Source organism: Diabrotica virgifera, chromosome 10 (assembly GCF_917563875.1).
Source record: "Diabrotica virgifera virgifera chromosome 10, PGI_DIABVI_V3a".
NCBI lineage: Eukaryota > Metazoa > Arthropoda > Insecta > Coleoptera > Chrysomelidae > Diabrotica > Diabrotica virgifera.
Window position 1 is genome coordinate 76,025,921 of NC_065452.1, and position 26,087 is coordinate 76,052,007.

The window sequence follows — 26,087 nt, forward strand, 5'->3', positions numbered from 1 at the left end:
TGTTTTTGTTTCCAATTAGTTTTTAAATCTAAAAATGTACGATTAATGGCCGGTTTCACCAACGACGAATAGTAGTTTATTCTATGATTAAAGTTATTCGACCAATAAAGACTTATTTTATTTATTTATCAAAAAAATACTTACTCTTTGAGTAAATTGGCAAGTTAATCTGACTGTAAATATTTAGAAGAAAGTAAATTCGCCAGTTTCACTTTAAATTATTATTTTTTTTTTTTATTAATGGCTTTGACGGAGCCAATTAGCCAGACTATTTGTGTTTTTTGTATGGTATTACAATAACAATTTTAAGTTAATATCTAAGCCTACTTATTATCTAAATTTACAGAGTGTTATACTATATTAATGTATCCATTATGTACTATATTAATGTATCCATTATGTACTATATTATGTACTATATTAATGTATCCATTAATATAGTATAACTTTAAATTATTAAAATTACATTGAAACAAAATATAAACTTAAACATCTAATACATTTGATTCGAGGAATAGCATTCATTGATTTATTTGTTGTTGGTGAAACTGGACCTAACTAATTATAAATTTTGTTACAATAAACATCTGTTTAAATATGCTAAATAGTCTATTATGAAGATCCAAGAAAAAATTTTCACCGATTCTTAGATTCGTAAATATTTATTTTTTTCTAAAATTTTACATTTTTCTAAAAATTTTAATAAATTAAAACACCCTGTACTTAGGTATAGTCTAGCTAGCAGCTAGCATATTGTTTCAAATTGAGCAATTCAAAAATTTCATCAGGTGTAGGGTGTTCCATAAAAAATATATCTTTGACATAACACTCTTTTTTGAAGCACCCTGTATAATTCATATTATTTTTAGATTGTAGTGTTAATGGCTTTGTATATTTCTATAAAGATTTTTTTTAAATCAAGTCGTTTTCCGTACTGACACTGAGGCGAATAAAATGAACAACCCTGTATATAAATAAATATACATACTATAATTATATTTTAATATTTATTCACAAATTTATAATATTTTATGAAAATATTTATCAAAATATATTACTGTTAACGTTGTAAATAGAATGTTAAATAAAAAAATCCATTTTCCAGAATTTTCCGATTTTTCCGGTCAATGAAAATTAGCTAGTTGTTATTCTTTCGTCGAGTTACCCCATTTAAAAAAAAATTGAAGGCTCTACGTTCTCTGGAAGCTGAGATATTATAAAATTTTTCAAGCGCTCCAAATTGAACTTTCTATAGCAAAATCTCGACTAGAGAAACTGAACTCCGACATTCTTCCATATCACACGGTCCCAGCTCAGTCAGCGTGACTAACTTGATTTTACAGGGTTATTACTCGTTTTTAATAGAAGATATTTCGTACTTATCAATTGTCATATAAAATATAGATATTTATTACCCTGCTGTAAAAATTTCAACTCTTAATATTTATAAGCAATAGAGATGTGATTTTTCAAAAAAAAAAGTATAACTTGGCTATTATTGGTCCTAGAAAGTTATTTTTTTCATTTTAATGTGAATTTTTTTACCAGATTTTTGACACTACCAATTATAATTATTTATCAGAAAAAATGGCAAAGATATTCTGATTGTTTATAAGGAAAAAACTTACCATTTTTTTATCGACTTGTTTAACAACATTTAAAAAACAAATATATTATTTTTTTTAACTTTCTTAGTACTTTGAGTCTTTAAGTAGTCATTGCACTTTGCCAAAAAGCTCTGAAAATACTCCTTGGGCAACAATGATTGTTTAAACATTCGATGTCTGGGATAAACATTTAACATAACTTGTAAACTAATAAACATATCTTCTTGAGATTTTGTAATCTAATAAAGGCACTTAATTACCTCATGATCAAGGTACAATAAGTTCCATACGACCTGTTTAGTAAAAGTTATTAAAATTTCCAAAATAGTGCAAAAAACGTGGTTTTTTGCAATTATCTCGGTTAATTCTTGATGGATTTTAACTTGTAAAAATTCAAATTAATCGTTTTTTTTTTGTGATACACAACTTTTATAACAAAACTTTTGCTGTAAATATGATACTAAAAATGCTATAGGCAAAAAACAATGTTTTCTGATTTTGGCATTTTTTTATAAAAAAATGAGGTCGATTTACGAGTACCTCTGTATGTATTTTTAATTAACTATATCCTCCCTACGATTTAGCACCTTCAAATACCTGTATTGATTTTTTTCCCGTTTTTATTTTTCTACCCTGGTCTATATGTATATGTATAATATAGAGCCCATTACGCACCACCTTAAAAATTGAGCATTTTTGATGTCTCGAATTTCCTAAACCAGTTGTCCCATCTAAGTGATTTTTTTTATAATATTATAGCCTAGGCTATAGGTTACCTCCTTAAGCTTGTCATGCACGGGGAGCTATATACTGTAATATATATTATATCACATCGCTCTCTATAGTAATGAGTGAGCCTGCACACACGGAACCATTAGTTCCGTGTCTCCAGGCTCACTCATTTCTATAGGGAGTGATATGATATAATATACATAATATATTACAGTATAGCTCCCCGTTCATGACAAGCTTAAGGAGGTAACCTGTAGCCTAGGCTATAATATTATAAAAAAAATCACTGAGATTGGACAACAGGTTTAGGAAATTCGAGACATCAAAAATGCATTATTTTAAGGTGGTGCGTTAATTTCTTGGAGAAGTGTAATTGTAATTTAATGTAAATAATGTAATATCCAATAATTGTAATTTAATATAAGATGTAATATAAGTTCCTTAAAAAATGTATTTTTTATTTCCCACAATACATTCTCCACGGGTCTAAATATCGTCGCTAGACGTCCACCGAACGTCCTCTCAGGACGTTAGATGGACGTTCGGCAGCACGACATTGGACCAAACTGGGACGTCCTATGAAGGTCCAATTGACGTCCACCGAACGTCCCCTCGGACTTTAGGTGGACGTCCATTGGACGTTAGATGGACGTCCATTGGACGTTTGGCAACGAGGCATTTGGACCAAACTAAGACGTCCTGTTAAGGTCCAATTTACGTCCCCTAGGACGTCCGATTAAGGTCCAATTTACGTCCGATTAAGGTCCAATTTAGGTCCCCTCGGACGTTAGGTGGACGTCCATTGGACATTTGGCAATGTGGCTTTGGACCAAACTAGGACGTCCTGTTAAGGTCCAATTTACGTCCCCTAGGACGTCCGATTAAGGTCCAATTTACGTCCGATTAAAGTCCAATTTACGTCCCCTCGGACCTTAGATGGACGTCCAATGGACGTTCGGTAGCGCGACATTTTGACCAAAATAGGACGTATAAAGGACGTTCCTCGGACGTAAACGGACGTCCTTAAAGTCCGTGAAGGACGTCCTATGGACGTCCATTGGACGTCCTTGTGCTATTAGGGTAAAAAGACAGATTCACACCCAAGAAAGTCACTAGAAATATCTTCAGATACATCTTCTTTTTTGGTTGATCATATCGGCCTTTGACGGTAATATTGACTAAAAATCTAAAAATAAAGGGAATAACGCAGAAAATGCAAAAATCGCTGATAAAATAAATAAACTAACCTATGAAATGCCAATAGTGTTAAAATTTTATAAATGTCATTATTGTCAAAATTTGATATGAGTAAAATTGCCTGAGGTTGTACCAATTACAAACAAGGTTTACGGCGCGGGAAATTTGAATTACTCCTCTTGGTTTAAAAACAGACTATAGTGAAAAATAAGCTCTTATATGTCAAATTCCAAATCGAATATTTTAACGTGAAATAAAAAAAATGAAACACTTTTCTGGGAAAACTTATTACAACTTTTTTAAAGTGTTTAAGAAAACGTTTATTTTTATTTTTTTAAAAAGTTTCTAGCAGCAAGAGTAAGCAAGTTACGCTCAAAATACAGTTGTTCCTTATTTTTTGGTTAAAGATATCGTAAAAATCTCCCTCTAATTAACAGCCCAAATGGAATTAATCGTTACCACTTCACAAGTAACTTTATGTATTGTTTGTGTTTGTAAGTTTCATCAGTTCAAAGTGCTTATTTGTGAAAAAATTTGGTTTTAAAGTAAATTTTAAATCTTTAATTTTGAAAAAAAAGACTTTTTTCAAAATAACTTTAAAATTATTAGTGATACCAAATATCTTAAAGAGTAAAAAATGTAGGTTTTGCTTTTTTAAATATTTGGGATTTTTTGATTTTCTGGAAGACAAAACTTGGTTAAGATATGGCTGTTTAAAATTTGCATATACATACTCGTGACTAGTGATTCGTTCGAGCCCTTTCAACAAAACGCCTTTCAAAAATAAGCATTTTTAACCAATGCAACTTACAGATCATATACAGGGTGTCCCCGAAAATAGTGCGTTCCTTAAAGGTATAGATAGAAAGCACAATGTAGAGCAAAAAATTCTTATAACGTTTTCAGCCGTTTAAAACTTTTATAGAACAAAATTTGCTTAGAATTAAAATTAGTCAGTTTATCCACTCCCGGACTTATTTTGAACGTATGTTTTTTCACCCCCAAGAAGGGGTGAAAGTCACATCCAGGACAAGAGAACATATCGGCATAATCTCATTTTTTTCTTTGGCATTTTAGCTACGTGTGTGCCAAATTTCATGTCAATCCAAGCGGTTCTTTAAAATCTGGAGGTTTTGCGATATTTTACCGTGAGTGAATGGAATGATTGCCGTTGTCACTTTTAGATAAGAAGTCATTATCACAATAACATAGTCAGGTTAACTGAATTATATAATTATTGTTTTTATTATTAAATGTGAAAACCTAGAATTATCCATGTCTGTCCGTCAATAAACACAACTCCTCTGTTAGTAGGACAGAAAGAATGACAAATAAGGTGTCAAATGAAAGCCTATAACCAAAATATGATATTACATGTGAGAAGTTTGACCTCGGACTGGCGGTTCCAGAGTTGCAACCGAAAGTACTGTTTTAAATTCGTCGAAATAGTACATACTATTATTCAACGCGACTAAGAAAGACCAGAACAAATACATACTTTCGGTTTCATGCCTGTCTGTTCGTCCATGTCTGTCGGTGAACAAAATTCATCCGTCATATCAACTGACAAAAAGTTACACGAAGAGTTCAAATATCGACTGCCGGTTCAACTTCCGGTCACTTTGGGTGAAAAATTAGAACTTACGATGTCCAATTGCTTGTTACAATTTTTTTATAAGTGTTCTACTCTATCTATTCTGACTTTTTCTATAACTTACTTAGATCACATATAATTTAATACAGTTTTGATGTCAGGGGTTCAAAATTTATGTGGTGAGTTCCGGTATGTGATGAATGAAAAACGACTCCATAAGCAGAAGAAAAAAGTGTTCTTTAAAGTGTTCTCAAGACCTAAGACAATACATCGACTCACAAGAGCGTTGTCACAGTAGCAAAAATTCGAGTTGGGGTTCGAATTACTTTCTCATGCGGCTTAATCTCCTGACTTGGCCCCCTCCGATTATTAAGTGTTCCCAAATCTGAAGAAATGACTCGTAAATAAAAAAATCAGCTGAGATAATTGAAGAAAAAAATAACTCTTTTTCAGAGCTTTTTCAATGATATTTTTCAATGTTGATTCTTTGAGAAAATATAAATAATCCGACTGTTGTTATCTGCATTTCGGTCTTTTGTATTGGTAAAAATCTAAGTAGGAATAAATGTCGGCTAATTCTTATTTTCTAAACATATAAATTAGTCAAACATGACAATCAGTGCTCATTCCGTCAATTTTTATTAAGAACATGGTCTATCAAAAAAGTTTTCATAGTAACATAAAGTTACTTAAAGTATCCCCTAAAATGGGACGCCCTAAAACAATTTTGAGTGATCGAGTCAAAGAATTTGCAACAGATGACCTATATCTGTGTGACACAAGACACAATTGCTACACAGTGCAGTTTTCCGTCATTTGCTAAAGCAGCATTACAGAGCATTTGGAGTCCAACGAACAGCGTAGACGCAGAACGATTCTTCAGCACATATAATATTGAAGTGACAGATCGAAGAACAGCTCTTAAAGAGTCGAATGTCGAAATTACAACGATGTTAGCTTTTAATTAATGTTTTCTGTTGTTTTACTCGTAGTTAAAAATAAATGCGAAATTTTGTAATTATAAAAAAAGTAAATGCGAAATTCATGTTTTTGTTTGCGAAAATTCCGTACCCCTAATTATAATTAGTTATAAAATAGCTTCAATGGGGAAAAGCTGTAAGCTTAGACCAAACACCAGTAGGGGGCATCCAATTAATTGAGGAAAAAAATTAAATGTATAACAATATTCACTTCATTTACTGAAAAGGCATTGTCCCGCAAGAATGGTTGAAATCACAATTAATAGCCCTACAAAAAGACAAGCGCTTAAAAGTGATAAGACCATTGAACAATAAGCATGTAAGCTACCTTTTAAACACATTCTCAAAAATTATCCATAACACAAGGATTGTTAGGAAATTCTTTAATAAACTTCAGGCAACAAATTCTCCTGATCATGTTTAAAAAACGTACGGAATGTACTAAATAAAAAAATATATTTTTATCATATAAAAATATATACCCTTATACTATAACATAATTCTAACGTTGAATATATAATGCTTTCCTGTGGAGTATACAAAGGATGGTCTTGTTTTTCCCGCACGCTGCCTTGTTTAGTCTTCTTTGTCGTTTAATTCGTTAAATTCTATCCTCTTATGTCACGGCTTCAGGAAGCAGTGGATATATGCAGTGAACGGGAGGCCTATGTCGAACAGTGACCGAACGGAGCCTTTTCGCGTTTATCATGTAGAGAAGTTACTTGTCAAAAACTGGACATATGTAATCGTATTCAATTTGTTAAATACTGTCACATAATATGTCATGCACCTCTGTGCGTTAATCCATTTTATTTCTACAATTTTAAGGTGCTATTACATGCCGCCATTTTGATTTGTCTACAGTCGCATTCTGCCCGTTAAATCCCATCGTTTGAGGCGCTGTACGTCACGATTGGATCAATTGTAGCGAAGCTGCATGACTAAGGCCCTTTTAACATGTTGCTGTATTTGATTTTTCTGTGCCATTTTATATTATTTGTCAAATACTATTATTTGAGGTGCTGTACATCACGATTGGACCAATAGGACCGTAGATACAAGACTAAGGCCCTTTTGACATGCTGCTGTATTTGATTTTTCTATGTCATTGTATTCTATTTGACAAATCCAGTTATTTGAGGTGCTGTACTCCACGATTGGACCAATAGGAGCGAAGATACGTAAATAAGGCCCTTTTAGCATGTTGCTGTAATTGATTATTCTGTGCCATTGTATTCTGTTCGTTTAACCCTATCATTTGAGTTGCTGTAAGTAGATGATCTAAACGGGTGTCACTACAGATATAGGGAATTCTGTGTGTTAGAGAGAGAGGTATGTGATGTCACAGCTGATATAGGAAAGTATGTGTGTTAGAGAGAGAAACATGGTATCTCTGCTGCTATTGGTCCGATTTAAACGTACGACGGCTCGTTGGAATGGGCGGGAGATAACGAATACAAAAAAACATGGCGGCATAGTGTCAAAAGGGCGCTTTCCGATGTGACGACGTCCGATGGGGCGCGTTCCGATGTGACGGCGTTCTAGCGCTGGTCGATCGGTGCGCGATACCAGATGTGCGATCGGTACCTTAATTTTTCGCGGAACGCGAAGCAGATGCGCGGTCGGTACCTTAAGTTTTTCGCGGATCTCGTAGATACGAAGCGCGCGGCTGGTAATTGTGGAATTTAAATAAAATAAAAAAACATAATGCAATTTTTTATTAAAAGAACTTAAAAGGAACACAGCACGTCAACGCGTCACGTAAAAACGTCACATCAAAACGTCACGTAGGCTTGTGAAATGTCACGTGAAAACGTCACGTCAAAGCACGTCACGTAAAACGTCACGTCAAAGCACGTGAAAACGTCACGTCAAAGCACGTCACGTAAAACGTCACGTCAAAGCACGTCACGTAAAACGTCACGTCAAAGCACGTAAAAACGTCACGTCAAAACGTCACGTGGGCTCGTGAAATGTCGCGTAGGCCTTATTGTCATGGGGAGCTCAGTCGCAAGAACTTATTGTCACAGCGCGACGTGAGGTAGTAACATCATGTCTTTGAATGAGTATAGACGTAAATTAGCAGAATTTAGAGAAAAACTGACACAGTTAAGAAGTCAGGTTTTATTTTATGAGGATAAAAATAAGGTTATAAAACAAATAGAGAACCTAACACTGGGAAGCAGCATAGACTGGACACCTAAGGAATTTAGCCAGCAGCTGCGACAAGAATATTCAAGTGCTGCAGATTACTTATTTAGGGAAACTCCAACAAGGCGAATTCATCCAATTACTATTAATGATGTTATCGACGCCGGCGCCAACAACGATGAACAAAGAAAGCATGAAAAGTGAAATAGATAATGTTTTTGCAATGACTTGTATAATATTAGCTTCAGTGTTTATTTTAATTATAAAGATTATATTTAAAATTGTTAAGAGAAAATTTGAATCATCATGTAATATAAGACTTGATCAATAAATAAGGCGTTTAAATAAAAAACCCATAACTTTAAAAAATATTTATTTTGTACACAGAAAAATTACATTGGCATTATTTTATTGACAAACCAGTCACGCAGGCGATTCACATTTGTTTCTGCACATGAAAATAATCCAGCGGCATGACATGGGGGGTTTGCAGTAAAACCAAGATTTCCAGCAGCACGAGGCGTACCATCGAACTTGCAAACATCAATAATATGAGGAAAAATTCCAAAAACGTGGCGTTTCTTATCCAAATATTCTGCTTTTTGTTTCCCTCGAACGTAGATACAGTCAGCTGTATATAACAACTCGGTTTGCAGTATCTTATTTATTTCAGATAGTTCAACTTCTCCATCAGAGTACCGGATGCCTAGCAGATTCTTCTCCACGTATGATGCGGTCTTCTTATCCACATTACTTAGCGCATTGAATGGTTTCGGAGGCAAAAAGATGTAATGACTTCGTTTATAACCTATTTCAATGGAAAGTTCTTTAGGAACAAACCACCCATCCACAACGAATCCCTGAATATCTACGAATGCTATTCTCATGATGATTGCTCGTGTACTACTGACACCTCATGCATCTAATTTAGACTTTTTACAATTTCGGTGAGAGGGAAGTACTCCATTACACAGTCGTGAATAATAATACAATAGGCCTTGGTATTGTCGGGAAAACCGTTATTCGCTTCAATATCGAGTTTTACGTCAACGGTGGATGCTTTCATGCTTTCTTCTTGTTTCGAACAATCGATAACGAACAATGCACGATTCTTAAAAGCTGAGAAATCGAGTAGAGGTCGTTTTTGTTGGGAATGTATGTAGCTAGGATAAAATTCGGTATAGTTAAAATAGGCTTCATTGTAATCGGTTTTGCTAAAATCCAATTGCATTCTCTCGTTTGGCCAGTATTCTCCATTTAACGATAATCTAATACTTTGGATGTTGACATTGTCAAATAAAGTAGGATCAGCTGTAATCTTGTCGCGTTTGTTGGTTTGAAAGAAAACAATAACATAACGAGGTCTTTCAACTGATGTGCTAGTTTTAACAGCCCAAACTTCACGCCTGGCACCTCTCGTAATAGCAGGTAATTCATGTAATTCCCACTTTCTAAACGGAATAACTATAGGTTGATCTTGTTGAATAGATTTCATGAGTTCCAATTTAATATCATCATTGGGGAATATGTGCTTCACTCTAAGCTCAATATTGGTAATGTTAATCTTAGCGGTTGTAACAGTTGTAGTTTTGTCAGCGTTTTGTTTTTCTGTAATAACTATGCAATCGTTATCATTTCGAGCTCGAACTAGTCTTATTGTTTGACGACCACACGTAATCAATGGATAATCATTAAAAATGTTGAAAACATGCTTAAGAGGCATCTGTATGCTGAATGAATGATCTGCAGCGTTTAGAATTGGATCCTTAGGGTAATTCCATCCAGCCATAACCATATAATTAGAATCTTCTTGCGTATAACATGTCATGGCACGTACAGCACTTACGATGCCAGGATCCCGCACTGTTTCCATCTCCCTTGCGCTTTCGCTGTACGTACACGAATCGAAAAGGAAGGCACCCACATTATTTGCTAGTTTGACGCCACCATTTCCAGTTATTTCGAGTGATCCTTTAATGCATAACAAGGTTTCGCTCATTGCAAAAAACGAGTCAACTTGATTAATGCTAAATTCGACAATATCATTGCAGTTGAATGATTTGATGAATGGTGCATAAGTTCGGTATTCAGCCTTTCGAATCGATTCATCAAATATTGGCTTACGATAAATATCAAATATTGGAGGCATTGTGATGTTGTTTGAACGCGCTCTCTTTCCATACATTGTAGTCATTTTTTCAGTTTAAAACCCAACGTTTGTAAAAACAATTTGTTTGCGGACGTAAGATGTTGCTGCTTAGATGGTTGCACAACTAATGGTGTTCTGTAGGTAGATTGTTTAAGATATTGCTGCTGAGATGGTTGCACAACTAATGGCGTTCTCTGGGTAGATTGTTCTATTACTAATCCCATCTGCTTTTTGATCTAAGTTCCAGCACCAATGTGCTCTCTTCTCCTCTAAAGTTCACAGGTCGTCCTTCTTGATCGACAGCCAACACAGTGATATTGGTAATTTCACGCTGTGGCACAACAGGTAAATACAACAAATTGTGAGGGGTTTCGTCAATTGCGTACCCAGGATTTGATTGTATGACAAATTCGTAGAGCGTGTGAGCAGGTCTGTTACCGTCAAAGGCTCCGGTACTAATGTTGCATTCAAAGCGTATGCTAGATACTTTAATAATCCTAACAGGTAGATCTGAAGAATGTGTCTGTCTAGGATTTAGTATTACGGGAGAAAACCCTAATATTGTACCAAGACTGTCATTTGGTTGAAATGAAATTTTAAATTGACTGAAGATTTCGCACTGCAACGTATTGTGGTTAGGTTTTAGACTAAATATCATGTCAGGTTTAGATGTATTGGCAGCCCCCAATTTCTTTTGTATGTATTCCTCAATATCGATAATTTCATAACATCCATCGGGGAAATCAAAATGTTGCACTCGGTTATTGACATCGTAGTAATAAAACTTGCAATTTTCGATGTTTGGTATACTGTTGTAAGAATGGAAAAATCGAAGAGCTATTTCGTAATCTTTTTTCGGATCTAATACGATCGGTGTGGGAGGTTGAAACGAGAATATGTTATTCGTGCTGTTTACTCTCAACAACTGCGACATGATGACTGATTCAGGTCAAGAGATTAATAGGTTTATATACAGTAAAAAAACAAATTTATTCACATTTTTTTTATTTGTTCTAAAGCAAGTTTACATAAATGACAAGATGCTTGAGAACCGGGTGGGCCATCACAATGAGTCCTCCAATCAGGTCTGTTGTAATGCACGAAGCAGGGAAGTAGTATCTGCAGGTTAAATTCTTGTCGATATTCCCCAGGCAATTTATGCCATATATATAACAATTCTATAGGTTCTACAGTTCGTATAATATAATCTAGCGGTATTAATTTTAGTTCTTCTTCACTGAATCCTTCAAAACGTTTTTTGTGAAACATATGGTCCAGAAGCAGTTCCATGCCTTTAATATGCTCCATTATATAAAAACTTTAGGCATAAATGTCCACAAATGATTTGATTGTAGGTTTGATACTGATGGTTATTATAGAAAATTTTTGTATGTGTACCTAGATATTTAACAAGTTCTTTGGTCGGCTTCAAATTACCAAATGAATCGAAATACTCTACGTCGTTGTTTATCTTTCTATATGCTACCCAATGTGTTCCGCTGTGTGATGATGCATCTAGATTAACTATTGCGCATTCACGTTTTCGAGGACCGTGTCTAGGCAGAGTGTCATTCATGAAAACACCTCGAAAATGTGGGATTTTAAGTGTTTTCGCGTAATGCGCAATCTCTAAGTCGTACAGCGGACGATTGGGTAGCTTTATTGGAAGTTTTTTTTCAGATACAAACCGAATCCGCCTCTTGGTTTCTTACGCAAGTACAGACCTGAGCCGATGTGTTCCATCGCCTTATTATGGCGCATATCCTCTTCCAATTTCTTTTGGGCGTTCTTTGCGTCAACCACAGTCTTCGCCACCCCTGCTGCACCACCGGCTAAAGCCCCCAATGCAGAAAGACCTGCAAATAGGGGTATGAGGGGTAGGAAACCTCCAGATTTTAGTGGCAACACTCGTGGAAGATCAACTGTTTTTCGTCCACCAAGTTTTTTAATTACCGATTTTGCTATTCGTACAGCTGTCAAAGCAGTATCTCTTAACGATGCTCCTCTCTTCATGGACTTTGCAATTTTAGGTACCACATCCCGATTGAAAGAATAACGTCCTTTTCTTCCACGACGACGAGGACATCCCATTCCCAACTTTCTTTTCGTTTTCATTCCACCGGTTACAAGTAAAGCAGCACTTTTTTCGCCAAAGCTAGCGTCCTTAGACTTGAATCGCTCCCAAGCCCTATCTTCCAATTCTTTATCGGCCTTGTGACGTTCTTCGAGAGATGTATGATGCGAATAAGCGATATCGTGTTGTTTACAAGCTGCGTCTAAAGGATTAATTCCCGGATCTCCGCGTGCAAGACGTTTTTTTAGTTTTGTTCCAGGTCCACAATACTGATAACCAGGAATATAAAGCTCAACTGGAAGTTTATTAATTAGAGAGTTCAAAAGACCTTCCCCTTTGAACACCAACATTGGACTGATGGTCATGCATTTGGTGACATTGGTAATATATTGTTCATATTTTTACTATGTTTAACACACGATGAGAGTCATTCAACAAGAGCAGACGTTACCAATTGATAATCTAGATATTGTACAGAAAGCAACCAACAGTAAACATGGAAAATTATTACCAAACTCATTCAGAGCCATTATTTGTGGTCCAAGTGGATGTGGAAAAACTAACGCCATGCTATCACTTTTATTTAGTCCAAATGGCGTCAAGTTTAAAAATGTCTATGTTTATTCAAAATCCCTCTTTCAACCGAAATACCAACTATTGCGAGATGCATTAGCGCAAGTCAAAGGTGTAGGGTATTTTCCATTTAAAGACAATGAAGAAATTATTGATCCCAACAAAGCTCAACCAAACTCTGTGTTTTTATTTGACGATGTCGCATGTGATGGCCAACACAAGATTCGTGAGTATTATTCCATGTGCAGACATAAAGATATCGATGCGGCTTACTTATGCCAAACATATTCAAAAATACCTAAGCAGCTAATAAGAGACAATTGTAACATGATTGTGCTGTTCAAGCAAGACGAGATAAATTTGAAACATATATTTGATGAACACGTATCGCCAGACATGTCATTTGATGAATTTAAAAAAATGTGTTCAGAATGTTGGAGAGATAGGTATGGTACTGTGGTAATTATGAAAGATTTTGCTCTCAACAATGGACGATATCGCAAAGGATTTGATAAATATATAAAATTGTAAGGTGTTTGTTTAGTCGCCAGCAAAATGCCAGATGATACGGTCGCCATTGCCCTTCGCAAGAAGAAAGTTACCGAATTGGCTAGATCAATTCGCAAAAAATATTTGGCATTGAAGTTAGGTAGAACAGAGCAAGATGAGTCACTAAATAAACTTTTTAAACCAATCTCGAAGCCTCTCAAGGATATTGCTCAATCATCAAAAACGTTACATCATACTATCACTAACAAGTTTGGACATGTTAAAAAAGAAGAGGTGAAAAAGGAGGAGGATGAGGATGTATTTCTTGATGCACCCGAGGCACCTGATGAAAACATTCAAGAGCCAATCTCCGGTTCTAACGAGATTCCGATGGACGCCACAGACGAATATATCGACCACTATCCTCCAATAAGTCACAAGTACATAAAAGAATATTTGATAAAAGACGATAAAATCGATAAAAACTATGGTCCATTTTACGATAGTATTAGTGGCTGGATATTGGGAAAACGTCGAATAAACTTTGACAAAGACAATGGAGACATAGTAATAATTCGAGAACGGGATTTTGAAGAACGTAGGTTAAGTGGTACGCCAGGCCTATATCACCTTTTATTTTATGCCAACCCAAACCCAGAACAGTATAATGATGAGGATTTACAAAAGTATAAAACACTGCTGATTAACACAGAGATTCATCTGGATACCTTAGGACGCCTTAAAGGTTCCAGCGGAGAAAAATATCATTCTATTATTAAACCTCTATTCAAGCCACCTGATACAGCAATGAAAAAGCATGCAACTCGATCACAAAAAGAACTCGACCACAGAACGAAAACAGCTCGGTCAGCATCTTCATCTACGGTCAAAGGAACGGGGTTGGATGACTCTCGTTTAACATACAACGCTGCACCCTTAGAGTATATTTATTGGGATGACGTCAATGAGTTAGTTGATCGTCTTAAACTCTTGGTGGCTTCGAAAGACGCCGGCAACACATCTCACGACAACGAAATCGTGGCTATCATCAATGAACTAAAAGAAGCCAATATAATAGAGTAACTGAGAATGATGGCATCATTCCCATTATGAGTGTCGACAAATTCGGTCATCACTCTCGTAACAGTATCACCCAAAAGGCAGTACGAGTTACATTTCCACATACTCCTGCCGGAAACATTAATGCCGAAAATGTGAAAATTTGTAATGTTAAGGACCCATCAGAATATAGTGATGCTGCAACGAAAAAATACGTTGATAATCTAATAAATGAGATGCGTAGCGTATACTTTCCAATAATTAAAGCCCATGATGCGATATTAGATCAAAAATCCATTAATATAAAAGATTTAACAATCGGACTAAACGAAGTAAGAAAAGAAGTTCCACTGCTCGAGCAAAAGCTACAAAAAATAATCGCAGATGCTATGAATACACTAAAAAAGGATACGGAGAACAATATAAATAAGTTGTTGCAACAAAAAACTAATGATATACAGGATTTAGCCGTCGGACTAAACGAAGTACAAAAAGAAATTCATAAAACCACAGTTCCACATTTAGCGATCGAACTAAATCAAGTAAGAGAAGAGCTTCATAAAACCACAGTTCCACTTCTCGAGCAAAAATTGAAAAAAATAATCAAAGATGATGTGAATACACTAAAAAAGGATGCGGATAAAAGCATAAAAGAAGCTGCAGAAACACTTGCAAACCATACGATGCACGATATGAAGATGGAACAGAGGTTAAAACAAGTGGAGCAAACATTACAGGATATAGTACGTAATATTGATCTATTGCGCACACATGTTGTAGATGTAGATGCTGGTCGTTAATAAGAAAATGTCTACAGAAAAGGAACAGGTGGTGAACGAATTGCATAAACCAGCACGAAAAATCTATCCTCGTCGACGAACAATAATCAAAGGAATCGATGACTTGTGGCAAATGGATTTGGCCGAAATGCGTCCTTACGCACACCAAAATAAAAATTTTAAACTAATACTAGTCGTAATTGATTGTTTTTCAAAATATGTTTGGACACGCCCTCTAAAGACCAAGACTGGCGAGGAAATTACTCAAGCATTTTCGGATATTCTCGCCCATACTCGACGACTTCCGAAGAACCTCCAATCCGATCAGGGAACAGAATTTTATAACAGAAAATTTCAAAATTTAATGAAAAAACACGAAATTAATCATTACAGCACCTACACGATTAAAAAAGCCGCCATTTGTGAAAGAGTCATTAGAACGTTAAAAGCAAAGTTGTACAAGTATTTCAGTTTACATGGATCATACAAATGGTTAGAAGCTCTACCTGTAATTACCGAGGAATACAACAATACAAGGCACAGTAAAACGGGATACACACCATCTCAGGTCAACAAATCCAACGAAAAAGCTATTTTAAACAAGAGTTATAGTCATTTAAAAATTGCTGGTCCAAGAAAATATAAAATTGGTGACATTGTGCGTGTCTCAAAGACAAAACATTTATTTGAAAAGGCCTACACGCCCAATTGGACGACGGAATTATTTAAAATTGTAAAAGTTAAGATAACAAATCCTATAACGTATTTGCTTGAAGACATGCACGGTATACCGATTAGCGGGGGGTTTTACGAAGAAGAATTACAGAAAACATTAAACCCTGACATTTACTTGGTTGAAAAAGTACTTAGACGAAAAGGCAATAAGATGTATGTGAAATGGCTCGGTATGGACAGCAAACATAACAGCTGGATTAACGTTAATGACGTAGTTTAGGAGGATCTATCTTTTAATCCGCCGCGTAGCAATACATTTTTTGCAAAGAGGTTGTTTTTACCACAAGGAGTAGGGGAATATAAAAGAACTCATGCTTCAGTATCAATGTCAGTACAAGTGAACATGAGCTCTCAAGATAGTGGGTATTCTTCAGGTGGCTCTCAAGATAGTGGGTATTCCTCAGGTGGTTGTGAATTTAGCATCGATATGCCTAGCAACGAAGACTATAATCAAGAATTAGATAGAGCTTTGGAAAATTATGAGGCTGCCGCCAAATCAGAAGTTTTCTACCTGCTTGCAACAAAATACACGTTATCGGGCTATGAAGTACAATGTGGTATAAGCCCTGCAAGATCATTTTCGCCTGCAGTGATTTTATCTCAGCAATATAAACCAACCAGAATATCACTCAGCGCATACGAATGGTATTCCTTTATTTCAATCATTACACAACAACTAATTGATTTTTTCCAATCAACTGATGACCTCATGCACCCAACTTTTCCATGCGAAGAATACTGCACTGTTACCCCGATAGTTTACGATGATTGTAAATTCATTATTGTTAAGAAGCATGGTGTGGAGTACTATATGGATGAAGAAGAAGTGAAGCAAATTGTTGAACTTAACACTAGTGTGCTATCGCCTCGTATGCAGTTGTTAGAAAATTTGAACTTTTGTGAATATTATTATAATGTTTTAGATTTTTGTAAAAATGCTGCAGATAGTTTAAACCCCTTGCAAATATTGTATGCTTTTTGTTCTATAATGTCAGATGATATGACAAACAATGCTCTTAGGGAGTTCATTTATTTTTATAAAGTTAGGGTAATTAATGATTTGAATAAATAAAAAAAAATACCAATTTAGAGTTTTTATTTTACCATAATATATATATATTACAAACTATTTTACAATATATATACAAGAAAGAGAGAGATAGCACGTGGATATTGTTATGCGTTTAGTACAAAAGAGAGATAGTAGCTTATGAACATAATTCGTCTCAAAAATCAATTTTTATATATTTGCAATTTGTAGTTTTAATTCTCTTAGACAATTTACTTAGGATTGTATTCGCTATTTTTTGTAAATTGGGGGGAATCCATAGGGAGCCCCGCATCTTCGACACCCGCATGACATCACTTTTTCACAGTTCTTCACAATTTGTAGTTTTAATTCTCTTATACAATTTACGTTTAAACTGAATCGTATTTGCTTGGGAATCTTAAAATTCGCGGTACATCCTTGCTTGCTGTACCATCGTTCAATACCAATCACATCTTGAGGGAGAGGATGTTGCTCTCCACTTGGAAGCGTAAATGTCTTTGTATTAGCATCAACTACATCCCAATAAATTTTATTGGCTGCTATTTGTTGCAGATTAGCGGGAGTCCATAGGTCTGGTGTAACACATCTGTGAGACATTTCAACGTTCTTCTGCAATAAAAATCTATTCTAAAATACTGTAATGTCCCAATGGTAGGGTTCTAAAACTATTTGGAATTAAATATCTTTTATCGTCATAAGGACTTAGCGCAATTTTTGTTTGTTCTATACTATAGACGTTATGGCTATATGACCGAATGGAGTGTTGAGTAGCAGTTTGTTCCTTAAAAAAGAATCAATATTACTGCCTACTTCAGACTTCTGGTTCAGAATCATCAAACCTGTTATTTCTAGGCATTTCATGTAATGCATTAACGCAAGACTCGTAATCTTTTAAATCGAATAAAACTTGAGTAAAGCAACTATTGCACCAATAATATGGTTGCTGATATACGCATTCAACGATATCATCAGCATCATAAACTTCGTGAGTATGGTCGTAACGCACCAGTAAAAATTTATTTAAGGTCTCATGAGCATTTTTGAATGCAAAAAAACATGATTTACATACGTTTAGGCGATGCTGCTTAAGATAATATCCATTAGCCCATACACAATAACTGGAGTGTTCATCTTCAAATATACTCCCCCAATCTGACTTTCCTAATACGACATTTCTTAAATGTGACGGTATGTGTTTAGAGCAAGCAATAAATTCTGTTCCTTTATATGAAGGAATAGGATCATTTTTAGCACTGCTTATCATCGTTTCCCATTTATATAAAGGAAATTTTTTTAATATTATTTTTGTTAATGTCCACGGCAAGGGGGACTGCTCGATGAAATATGATGCTGATACTGTTGTTTCACAGATTTTTTTGATAGACAGGTCGGTCAATGATGGAACATTCATCTACAAAAAAAAAATCTATTCTAAAATACTGTAATGTCCCAATGGTAGGGTTCTAAAACTATTTGGAATTAAATATCTTTTATCGTCATAAGGACTTAGCGCAATTTTTGTTTGTTCTATACTATAGACGTTATGGCTATATGACCGAATGGAGTGTTGAGTAGCAGTTTGTTCCTTAAAATCATTTAAACAGTTTACATAATCATCGAATTTTATAACATTTTTTACTATATTATATTTAGTCCCTTTTGCTTTTTTAGTGATTCGACCAGATTGAACTTTAAAAGTATACATTTTTGATCGTAATCCCACAAATTTTGTCATAATTTCTCCTTTATTTTCATCTTTCATTACTCCTAAAACTTTTTTATTTACGCGAGGAATATTATAGATATTATCTACAGCGTAATCGGATGTATCAAATTTTGATAGATCTTGTTTTATTACTTCCTCATATGCATCATGACAGTACAGTTCATAAATAAAGCTATCGGTATCCATATACATTAAATTACATTTATCTGCGCCCAATTTTGGAAGCATATAGTCGTAATGAAATTGGTACATACATAATTTTGATATATCTAAAACAGTCATGCCAATGTATAAGGGTTTATTAAAAACTAGATCTGATTTAATCAGTTCTATAGCTACTAAATTTTCATTAAATATCTTTCTGCTATGAAACCTGGCACTAGAAATTAAATTTTTAGCACCATATCGCCCATTCCATGATCTGACTAGTTTTACTATTCTATGTTTCCTTATATTCTCCATAGTCTTTCCAAATACACTATTATTGGCCAATTTGTATAAATTTCTTCCAAAATCGTTCGTAGCTGCAGCTCTAAGTCGAGTATTTAATTCTATGTAGGGTCGCAGCCACGCAGACTGCTTAAATTTCAAAATTTTATGAATCTTTTTTAAAACTAACCCATTAGCCAGCATTTGTTTTAAATTTCTATAATGAACGATATATTCTTTTTTATTATAAAGTGTTGTCATTAGTTTAGTATGATTTGAACCCAAAGCTTTGCGGTGTTCGGCAGCGAATGGAAAATCTGAGTGCAGATCATGTAATTGGCGAGGATAGTCCAAGTCAACTTGTAACATGTACCCTACGGGAGAGTCATCAGGTACAGACATAACATCAATGTCTTTGGCATCCATCCATTCGAACCCTCCGTAGGGTAAGGGTTCTCCCATAGCCCACCCATATAAATTATTGACATCAAAATACATTAAGTATTTTGAGGGCTGTGCGGGGTCATAATTAGACATGTACTTATTATTGGCCTCCGACATTCTACCGCTACATACTGAAATTCCTCCACGAATTGCTTTCTCCATAAATAGTATCATGTCAACGTCACGCAATAACTCGAGGTTACACCCCACGTATTTCAACATACAATCCCAAGAATAACCGGGCATTGTGTAGTACCAGGCTGGATCTAACCCATAAGTTATAAAACATTTTTTGCGGAAAGTTTCAAAAACATCTGCTAAAAGCACAATATCGGTTTTTAAGTACAAATCTGAATATTGACCTAAATTTTCAATGTTAAAGGTATCCCAAACTATTTTAGCATGAGCATACTTCTCATCTGTAAGATTCGTATCGTTTAGCTTATTATAAAATGCCTCTATTGGAGGTAAATCGGTAATGTTTAATTTTTCCCAAGAATCAATAAAATCATAGCAAAATACCCCTTTTTTAGTTATTAATTTAAATTCATCGTCACTTAACCTGCTAAATTCTCGCTTGCAAATTTTAAAGTCATTTTTATTTAATGTTGAAACCAATTCATCTAAAGAGGCTCCTAAAAATCTTAATGAATCAATAAATCGAAATTTTATATTAGTAACAGCATCGTTAAGTGTAAATGAAATGTATTTTTCTTTATTGACTGGAAGTAGACTAATATCTCCTTTTTTGCTTAACTCTGAAATTATAAAATGACTGTCGTAGCCACTCATATTGTGAAAAATAACTGGGACGACAAACAATTTTTTAAAATTTAAATTACAGGCTTGGTGGGCGAAATTTCTGAACTCCCCCGTAAAATGGTCGTGGTCTTTAACAATGATATCTGTAGGAGAAAAACATTTTTCGCATATGTGACACCTTGTGGCTTTACTGGTACTCGGGTTTTCCTGCATTGGTATAATTTTCTTAATTTTCGAATGAATACTTTGAGCTAAATTTGGTAATTCATTAGCAAACCACTCCATGCAGTCAATGCCTCTATAACTCTTAAAAAAAGACAACTTTTCATCATAGCTACATTTTACATAGTATCCAGCACTATACGGAATATGTTTTTGATATTTTTTAGTACAACAGGATGTTTGGAGGTCTGTAACTTTTTCTAACATGCACTCAAAATCTGCATATATGACAAATGGCGTTGTTTGTTTATAAGTATAATTTTTAAAACTAACAGCATCATATTTAGGAAAAGACATTTTACAATTATTCATATCTGCACACATTTTTTCATGTTCCGACAATTTCCCTTCAGTTGAAAAATAATTTAAGCATCTATTGCAAAGAAATAATTTGGCCTTTCTTTTATTTAATTGACCAGCAACTAATTTAGACATATCCGTAATGTGGCAGTAGTGGTACTTAATTTCTGAATTATCATTATCCACTGGAGGTGCTTCATAATCGTTTAATTTAGGAAAATAGTGATTCTGAATTAAAAGAAGATTTACATGTTTGGCAACGACTGTTTTAGTTAATCTAGCTGGATATACTGTGAAAAATGACTTTTCATTATTTTCTATTAATTCTAAAGCAAATACATTGACTGATATATTATTTAATTTTTCAAATTTTGAAATTTGATGTAACGGCATTGGTGCCTCTAGGTCTTCTGTTTTTAGTACTGTACTGTACCATGGGTATGAGGATGGGAGTTCTTTATGTGCTTTAGCTGGATAGAGGGCACTAACTATTGCCCAATAAAAACATGCTTGATCAGAATTTTTTACATTAATACAAGCACGCTTTTTTTGAATACTCTCAGGAAGTTTAATATACGAGGAACCATTTCCAATTTCATATCGATTAATATTTACTTCTAAAGATACAATTCTATTTAATGCAAAACCGGAGTCCCTTTCCTGAAACTCGGATAATTTAAGATTTATTTTATCTTTAACATTCTCAAAAAACCACCGCTCTGTATCGGTAGATACGTCTAGTACAGCATTTTTTGTATTAAAATATTTAAAATTTACAATTTCCTCCTCCCCCGATTTTTTAATAAATTCTCCACAAAAACAAACATTAACTTTAACAACTTTATCTGCTTTTAAAATTTTTCTGATTTTATTTTTAAAAATAATATAACAATCATTTAGGAAATGTGCTAAGTCCTTATGCCATAAATTAACTATAACTCCAGTTTTAATTCGACTTTTAAACGCGGAAACTACATTTTCCCATTTAACTCTATGTTTTAGTTTGTTGTCTAGCCCCATACCGACATGCCTATTGAAAATAATCTGTTTAAAATGTTTAAAATGTCCTACATGCGTTTGCAGTTTTCTAATTGTACCTATAGGCAAAGTGCGTTTTTTTATTACTTTATTACAAGTTTTGATTTGTTTCGTTAAGCGTTTCACCCAAATTTCTTTGTCTTTAGCTGTGAATTTATCAAAAACTATCTTTCTGATTCTTTTGATGAATAACAGTAAATTTTTACATTGTTTAACAATATCCATATTGCTTACCTCTCTTTCTCTCAGTATTTTCGCTTAGATAATTTTAAATGATGTCATGGGCTGGTACTTTTGGCCGCAGTCCACCAGGCCGTGATAAACTATCGAATACTTCCCGCTCGAAAACTCCTCAATGACGGGGCTGTAGGTATCTGTCACTCTAGGCGGTAGAAACACCACCTCTTCCCCCAAATCTAACAGAACAGCTTGCCCAAACTTTGTCGTCACAATTTTGGCTCCCGTAATGGGTACTGGAATGTCGATCGGTAATTCTTTGAGTTTCTTCACGGGTTTCCTCGCTACGACAGATGAGGCATTAATTTTTGATAAATCCATCTGAAATGAAGGAGTGATATAAATAACCAAGCAAAAAACATTGAGTTGTATTCAAAATCAAAACCCGAAAAGATTTAACAAAGAATAATTACGAAGAATGACGAATAATTGACATTCAGCATGCTAACATTAAGTCTTTTTTGTTTGTAGACAATCAGATGTCGAAATAATAACTCTCATCTGGAATAAAGGGATAAATAGCAGAGTAGAAAACATTAATTAAAAAAATCAAAGAAAAACAGAACAGATTTAACAAAGAATAATTACGAGAAAATAAAAAAGAATAATTGTCATGCTGGCATGAGGTCTTGTAGACAATCAGGTGCTAAAATAATAAATCTCATCTGGAATAAAGGAATTTTATAAATAGCTGACCAAAAAACCGAACAGATTTAACAACGAATAATTACGAGAAAATAAAAAAATAATTGTCATGCTAGCATGTCTTTTTTGTAGACAATCAGTTGCTAAAATAATAAATCTCATCTGAAATGAAGGAATTTTATAAATAGCTGACCAAAAACTTGAAAAAACCGAACAGATTTAACAAAGAATAATTACGAGAAAATAAAAAATAATTGTCATTCAAAATGCTGACATGAGGTCTTGTAGACAATCAGGTGCTAAAATAATATATAAATAGCTAACCAAAAACTTGAAAAACCGAAAAGATTTTAACAACGAATAATTACGAGAAAATAAAAAATAAATGTCATTCAAAATGTCGACAATTAGATAATTATTTAATGTCGAAATAATAAATCTCAGCTGGAATGAAGAGATTTTATAAATAGCAGAGCAGAAAACATTAAGTTTTATTCAAAATCAAACAAGAAAAATAAAAAATATTTAACAAAAAATAATTAAGAGAACACTTACCTTGCAAAACTAGTTGAACCACAACAGTACACTAACAGTAAGGAATAGACTATGGAATAGACCGTCCTGAGGTGCATTTTGAAATTTATACGGTTGCGTGCCCCACCCTATGACGTGTTGTAGAAAGTGTGCGTGTGCAAAATTATATTCAGTTTTATCATTGTCATTGGTTTTAAAAATTCCAACATTTTCTATGCACATGATAAGAAATATAACTCAATAACAAAATGTGGGTATGATAACGAAAATTGCATAGTAATGCGATTAGACCCTCAACCGCTATTTCCTATGCGATATGTAAATTATCTGCTAACATTTATTTTCATTATTTTCAACGATTTTTACTTCAAATATTTTCTTAAATAACTTTACCAAAAAATTTTGGGTTTAGTATAAATCGAGATGCTTGTCTGTTTACATGTCTTATTGTTGCTCTCTGTATCTGTGTATGCAGAGAATAGCACTCTGGAGTATGCTGGTTCTTTTCTTAAACGATTTGGATATCTAAATACATCAAGTAATGCTATTTCTAGTATCGATATGGCCTTAGTTGAATTTCAAGAAAGATACAATCTTCCGGTGACCGGAACATTAAATAATGATACTATGAATATGATGATGAATAAGCCTCGATGTTCTGTTGGCGACAATAACTATGCAATTCATTCGAAGTGGAATAAAACAACATTAAGTTGGTATTTTCCTCAAGCTGTTAGTAATCCAGTTTATATACATCTTGCTGAAGACGCTTTCGTTAGATGGGAGAAAATATCTAACTTAAAGTTTAAACGAGTAATAATACCTTCTTCAAAGCCGGATATTACTATAACTGTGGTGTCAAATAATCATAGTTTTCGAGCAAGTTGTCAAGGAACCTCTAAATGCCCATTTAATTTCGATGGTCCTGGAAAAGTATTAGCCCACGCATACTATCCTGGCGTAAACGATTGCATCGAAATCCATCTTGATGCCAATGAACGGTGGTATGCAGGAAATGGCAGAGCTCCTGATGGTGAAGCCAATTTTTTGGCTGTCCTACTGCATGAAATTGGTCATACCCTTGGACTAGAACATAGTAATAGCGATTCGTCTATTATGTATCCTTGGTATCAACAAGATGTGACAAGTTTTGATGATGATGATAAAAAGGCAATGAGCAGGCTATATGGACAAACAGAAGCCCCCACATCGATGTCAACAGCCCCAGTTACGCAAACAATACTTTCGAAAAATAGGATCTATTTGCCGACAACACCTGCAATAAAAAACATCTGTCTACTTCAGTATCCCGATTTCATGTTTCTAGCTACATCTCCACAGTTTCCAAATTATCGCATGTACGTTGGGTCTGACAAATATTTATGGAAGTTTGATTTAAATGAGATGCGTCTTCCACAACATCCAGAATTAATTACTGATTATCTCCCTAAAGAGTTGAGGTTTACGCAAGTTTCACATGTTTTTCAGAATTCCGAGGGACACTTAATAACTGTAAGCAATAATCGGTATTACGACGCATCTTTCCCTAATTTACAACTTCAAAAAAGTTTTATGTTTCCTTCTATACCTACGAGAACCAAAATAAATGCCTTATTTCAAACAAACAGCGGTCAAACATATTTATTGTACAATGATAATTCATACATTGAATTTAATGAAGCTGGAGATGTCTTAAACCGCGGCCCAATAAATGATCTCTTCCCCGGAATACCAAATAAAATAACATCGGCATTCCGGTACACGGATGGGTTTATTTACTTTTTTCAAAACAATACCTATTATAAGTACAGCGAATACACACGTAAAGTTGTAGCAGCAGGAACGTTCAGTTGGGGGCTTTTTGGGATACCCTGCCCTGAAGACGGTCTATTAAAACAATTAAAAACTTTGTTAAACAAAATTGTAACTATATACGAATAAAGATTGCTGTGTTCCTTTTAAGTTCTTTTAATAAAAAAATTGTATTATGTTGTTGTTTTATTTAAATTACAAAATTACCAGCCGCGCGCTTCGTATCTACGAGATCCTTCCGCGAAAAACTTAAGGTACCGACCGCGCATCTGCTTCGCGTTCCGCGAAAAATTAAGGTACCGATCGCACATCTGGTATCGCGCACCGCTGCGCCGCTGTGTTCCTTTTTAGTGATAGTTCTTTTAATAAAAAAAATTGCATTATGTTGTTGTTTTATTTAAATTCCAAAATTACCAGCCGCGCGCTTCGTAGCTACGAGATCGCGAAAAACTTAAGGTACCGACCGCGCATCTGCTTCGCGTTCCGCGAAAAATTAAGGTACCGATCGCACATCTGGTATCGCGCACCGATCGACCAGCGCTAGAACGCCGTCACATCGGAACGCGCCCCATCGGACGTCGTCACATCGGAAAGCGCCCTTTTGACACTATGCCGCCATGTTTTTTTGTATTCGTTATCTCCCGCCCATTCCAACGAGCCGTCGTACGTTTAAATCGGACCAATAGCAGCAGAGATACCATGTTTCTCTCTCTAACACACATACTTTCCTATATCAGCTGTGACATCACATACCTCTCTCTCTAACAC

General features: G+C 34.8%; 3 protein-coding genes across 3 annotated transcripts; 1 reads left to right on the forward strand and 2 right to left on the reverse strand.

The window, feature by feature from the left end:
* Positions 1-9,183: 9,183 nt before the first annotated feature.
* LOC126893069 (uncharacterized) lies at positions 9,184-10,446 on the reverse strand. The gene has a single exon (XM_050663011.1). The coding sequence runs from the start codon at positions 10,444-10,446 to the stop codon at positions 9,184-9,186; it is 1,263 nt and encodes a 420-aa protein (XP_050518968.1).
* An 8,150-nt stretch (positions 10,447-18,596) lies between these two features.
* LOC126893070 (uncharacterized) lies at positions 18,597-22,316 on the reverse strand. The gene is made up of 3 exons (XM_050663012.1): positions 22,179-22,316; positions 19,554-21,713; positions 18,597-19,475 (listed from the first exon to the last, which is right to left on the reverse strand). Exons 1-3 carry the CDS (start codon positions 22,314-22,316, stop codon positions 18,597-18,599), a joined length of 3,177 nt encoding a protein of 1,058 aa, XP_050518969.1.
* A 1,751-nt stretch (positions 22,317-24,067) lies between these two features.
* Positions 24,068-25,448, forward strand: LOC126893071 (matrix metalloproteinase-16-like). Its single transcript, XM_050663013.1, has one exon. The coding sequence runs from the start codon at positions 24,069-24,071 to the stop codon at positions 25,446-25,448; it is 1,380 nt and encodes a 459-aa protein (XP_050518970.1). The 5' UTR covers position 24,068.
* The last annotated feature ends 639 nt before the right edge of the window (positions 25,449-26,087 follow it).

What these genes read in the sequence shown, in the direction of transcription:
- LOC126893069 (XM_050663011.1), bottom strand. Translation starts at nt 10,446, where the DNA reads ATGTATGGAAAGAGAGCGCGTTCAAACAACATCACAATGCCTCCAATA.
- LOC126893070 (XM_050663012.1), bottom strand. Translation starts at nt 22,316, where the DNA reads ATGGATATTGTTAAACAATGTAAAAATTTACTGTTATTCATCAAAAGA. An exon ending in AAATCAAAACTTGTAATAAA is followed by an intron (nt 21,714 to 22,178) that starts GTAATAAAAAAA and finishes TCCGAGTTTCAG; the next exon opens with GAAAGGGACTCCGGTTTTGC. An exon ending in ATAATAAAAAAGAATATATC is followed by an intron (nt 19,476 to 19,553) that starts GTTCATTATAGA and finishes TTGAAATTTAAG; the next exon opens with CAGTCTGCGTGGCTGCGACC.
- LOC126893071 (XM_050663013.1), top strand. Translation starts at nt 24,069, where the DNA reads ATGGCCTTAGTTGAATTTCAAGAAAGATACAATCTTCCGGTGACCGGA.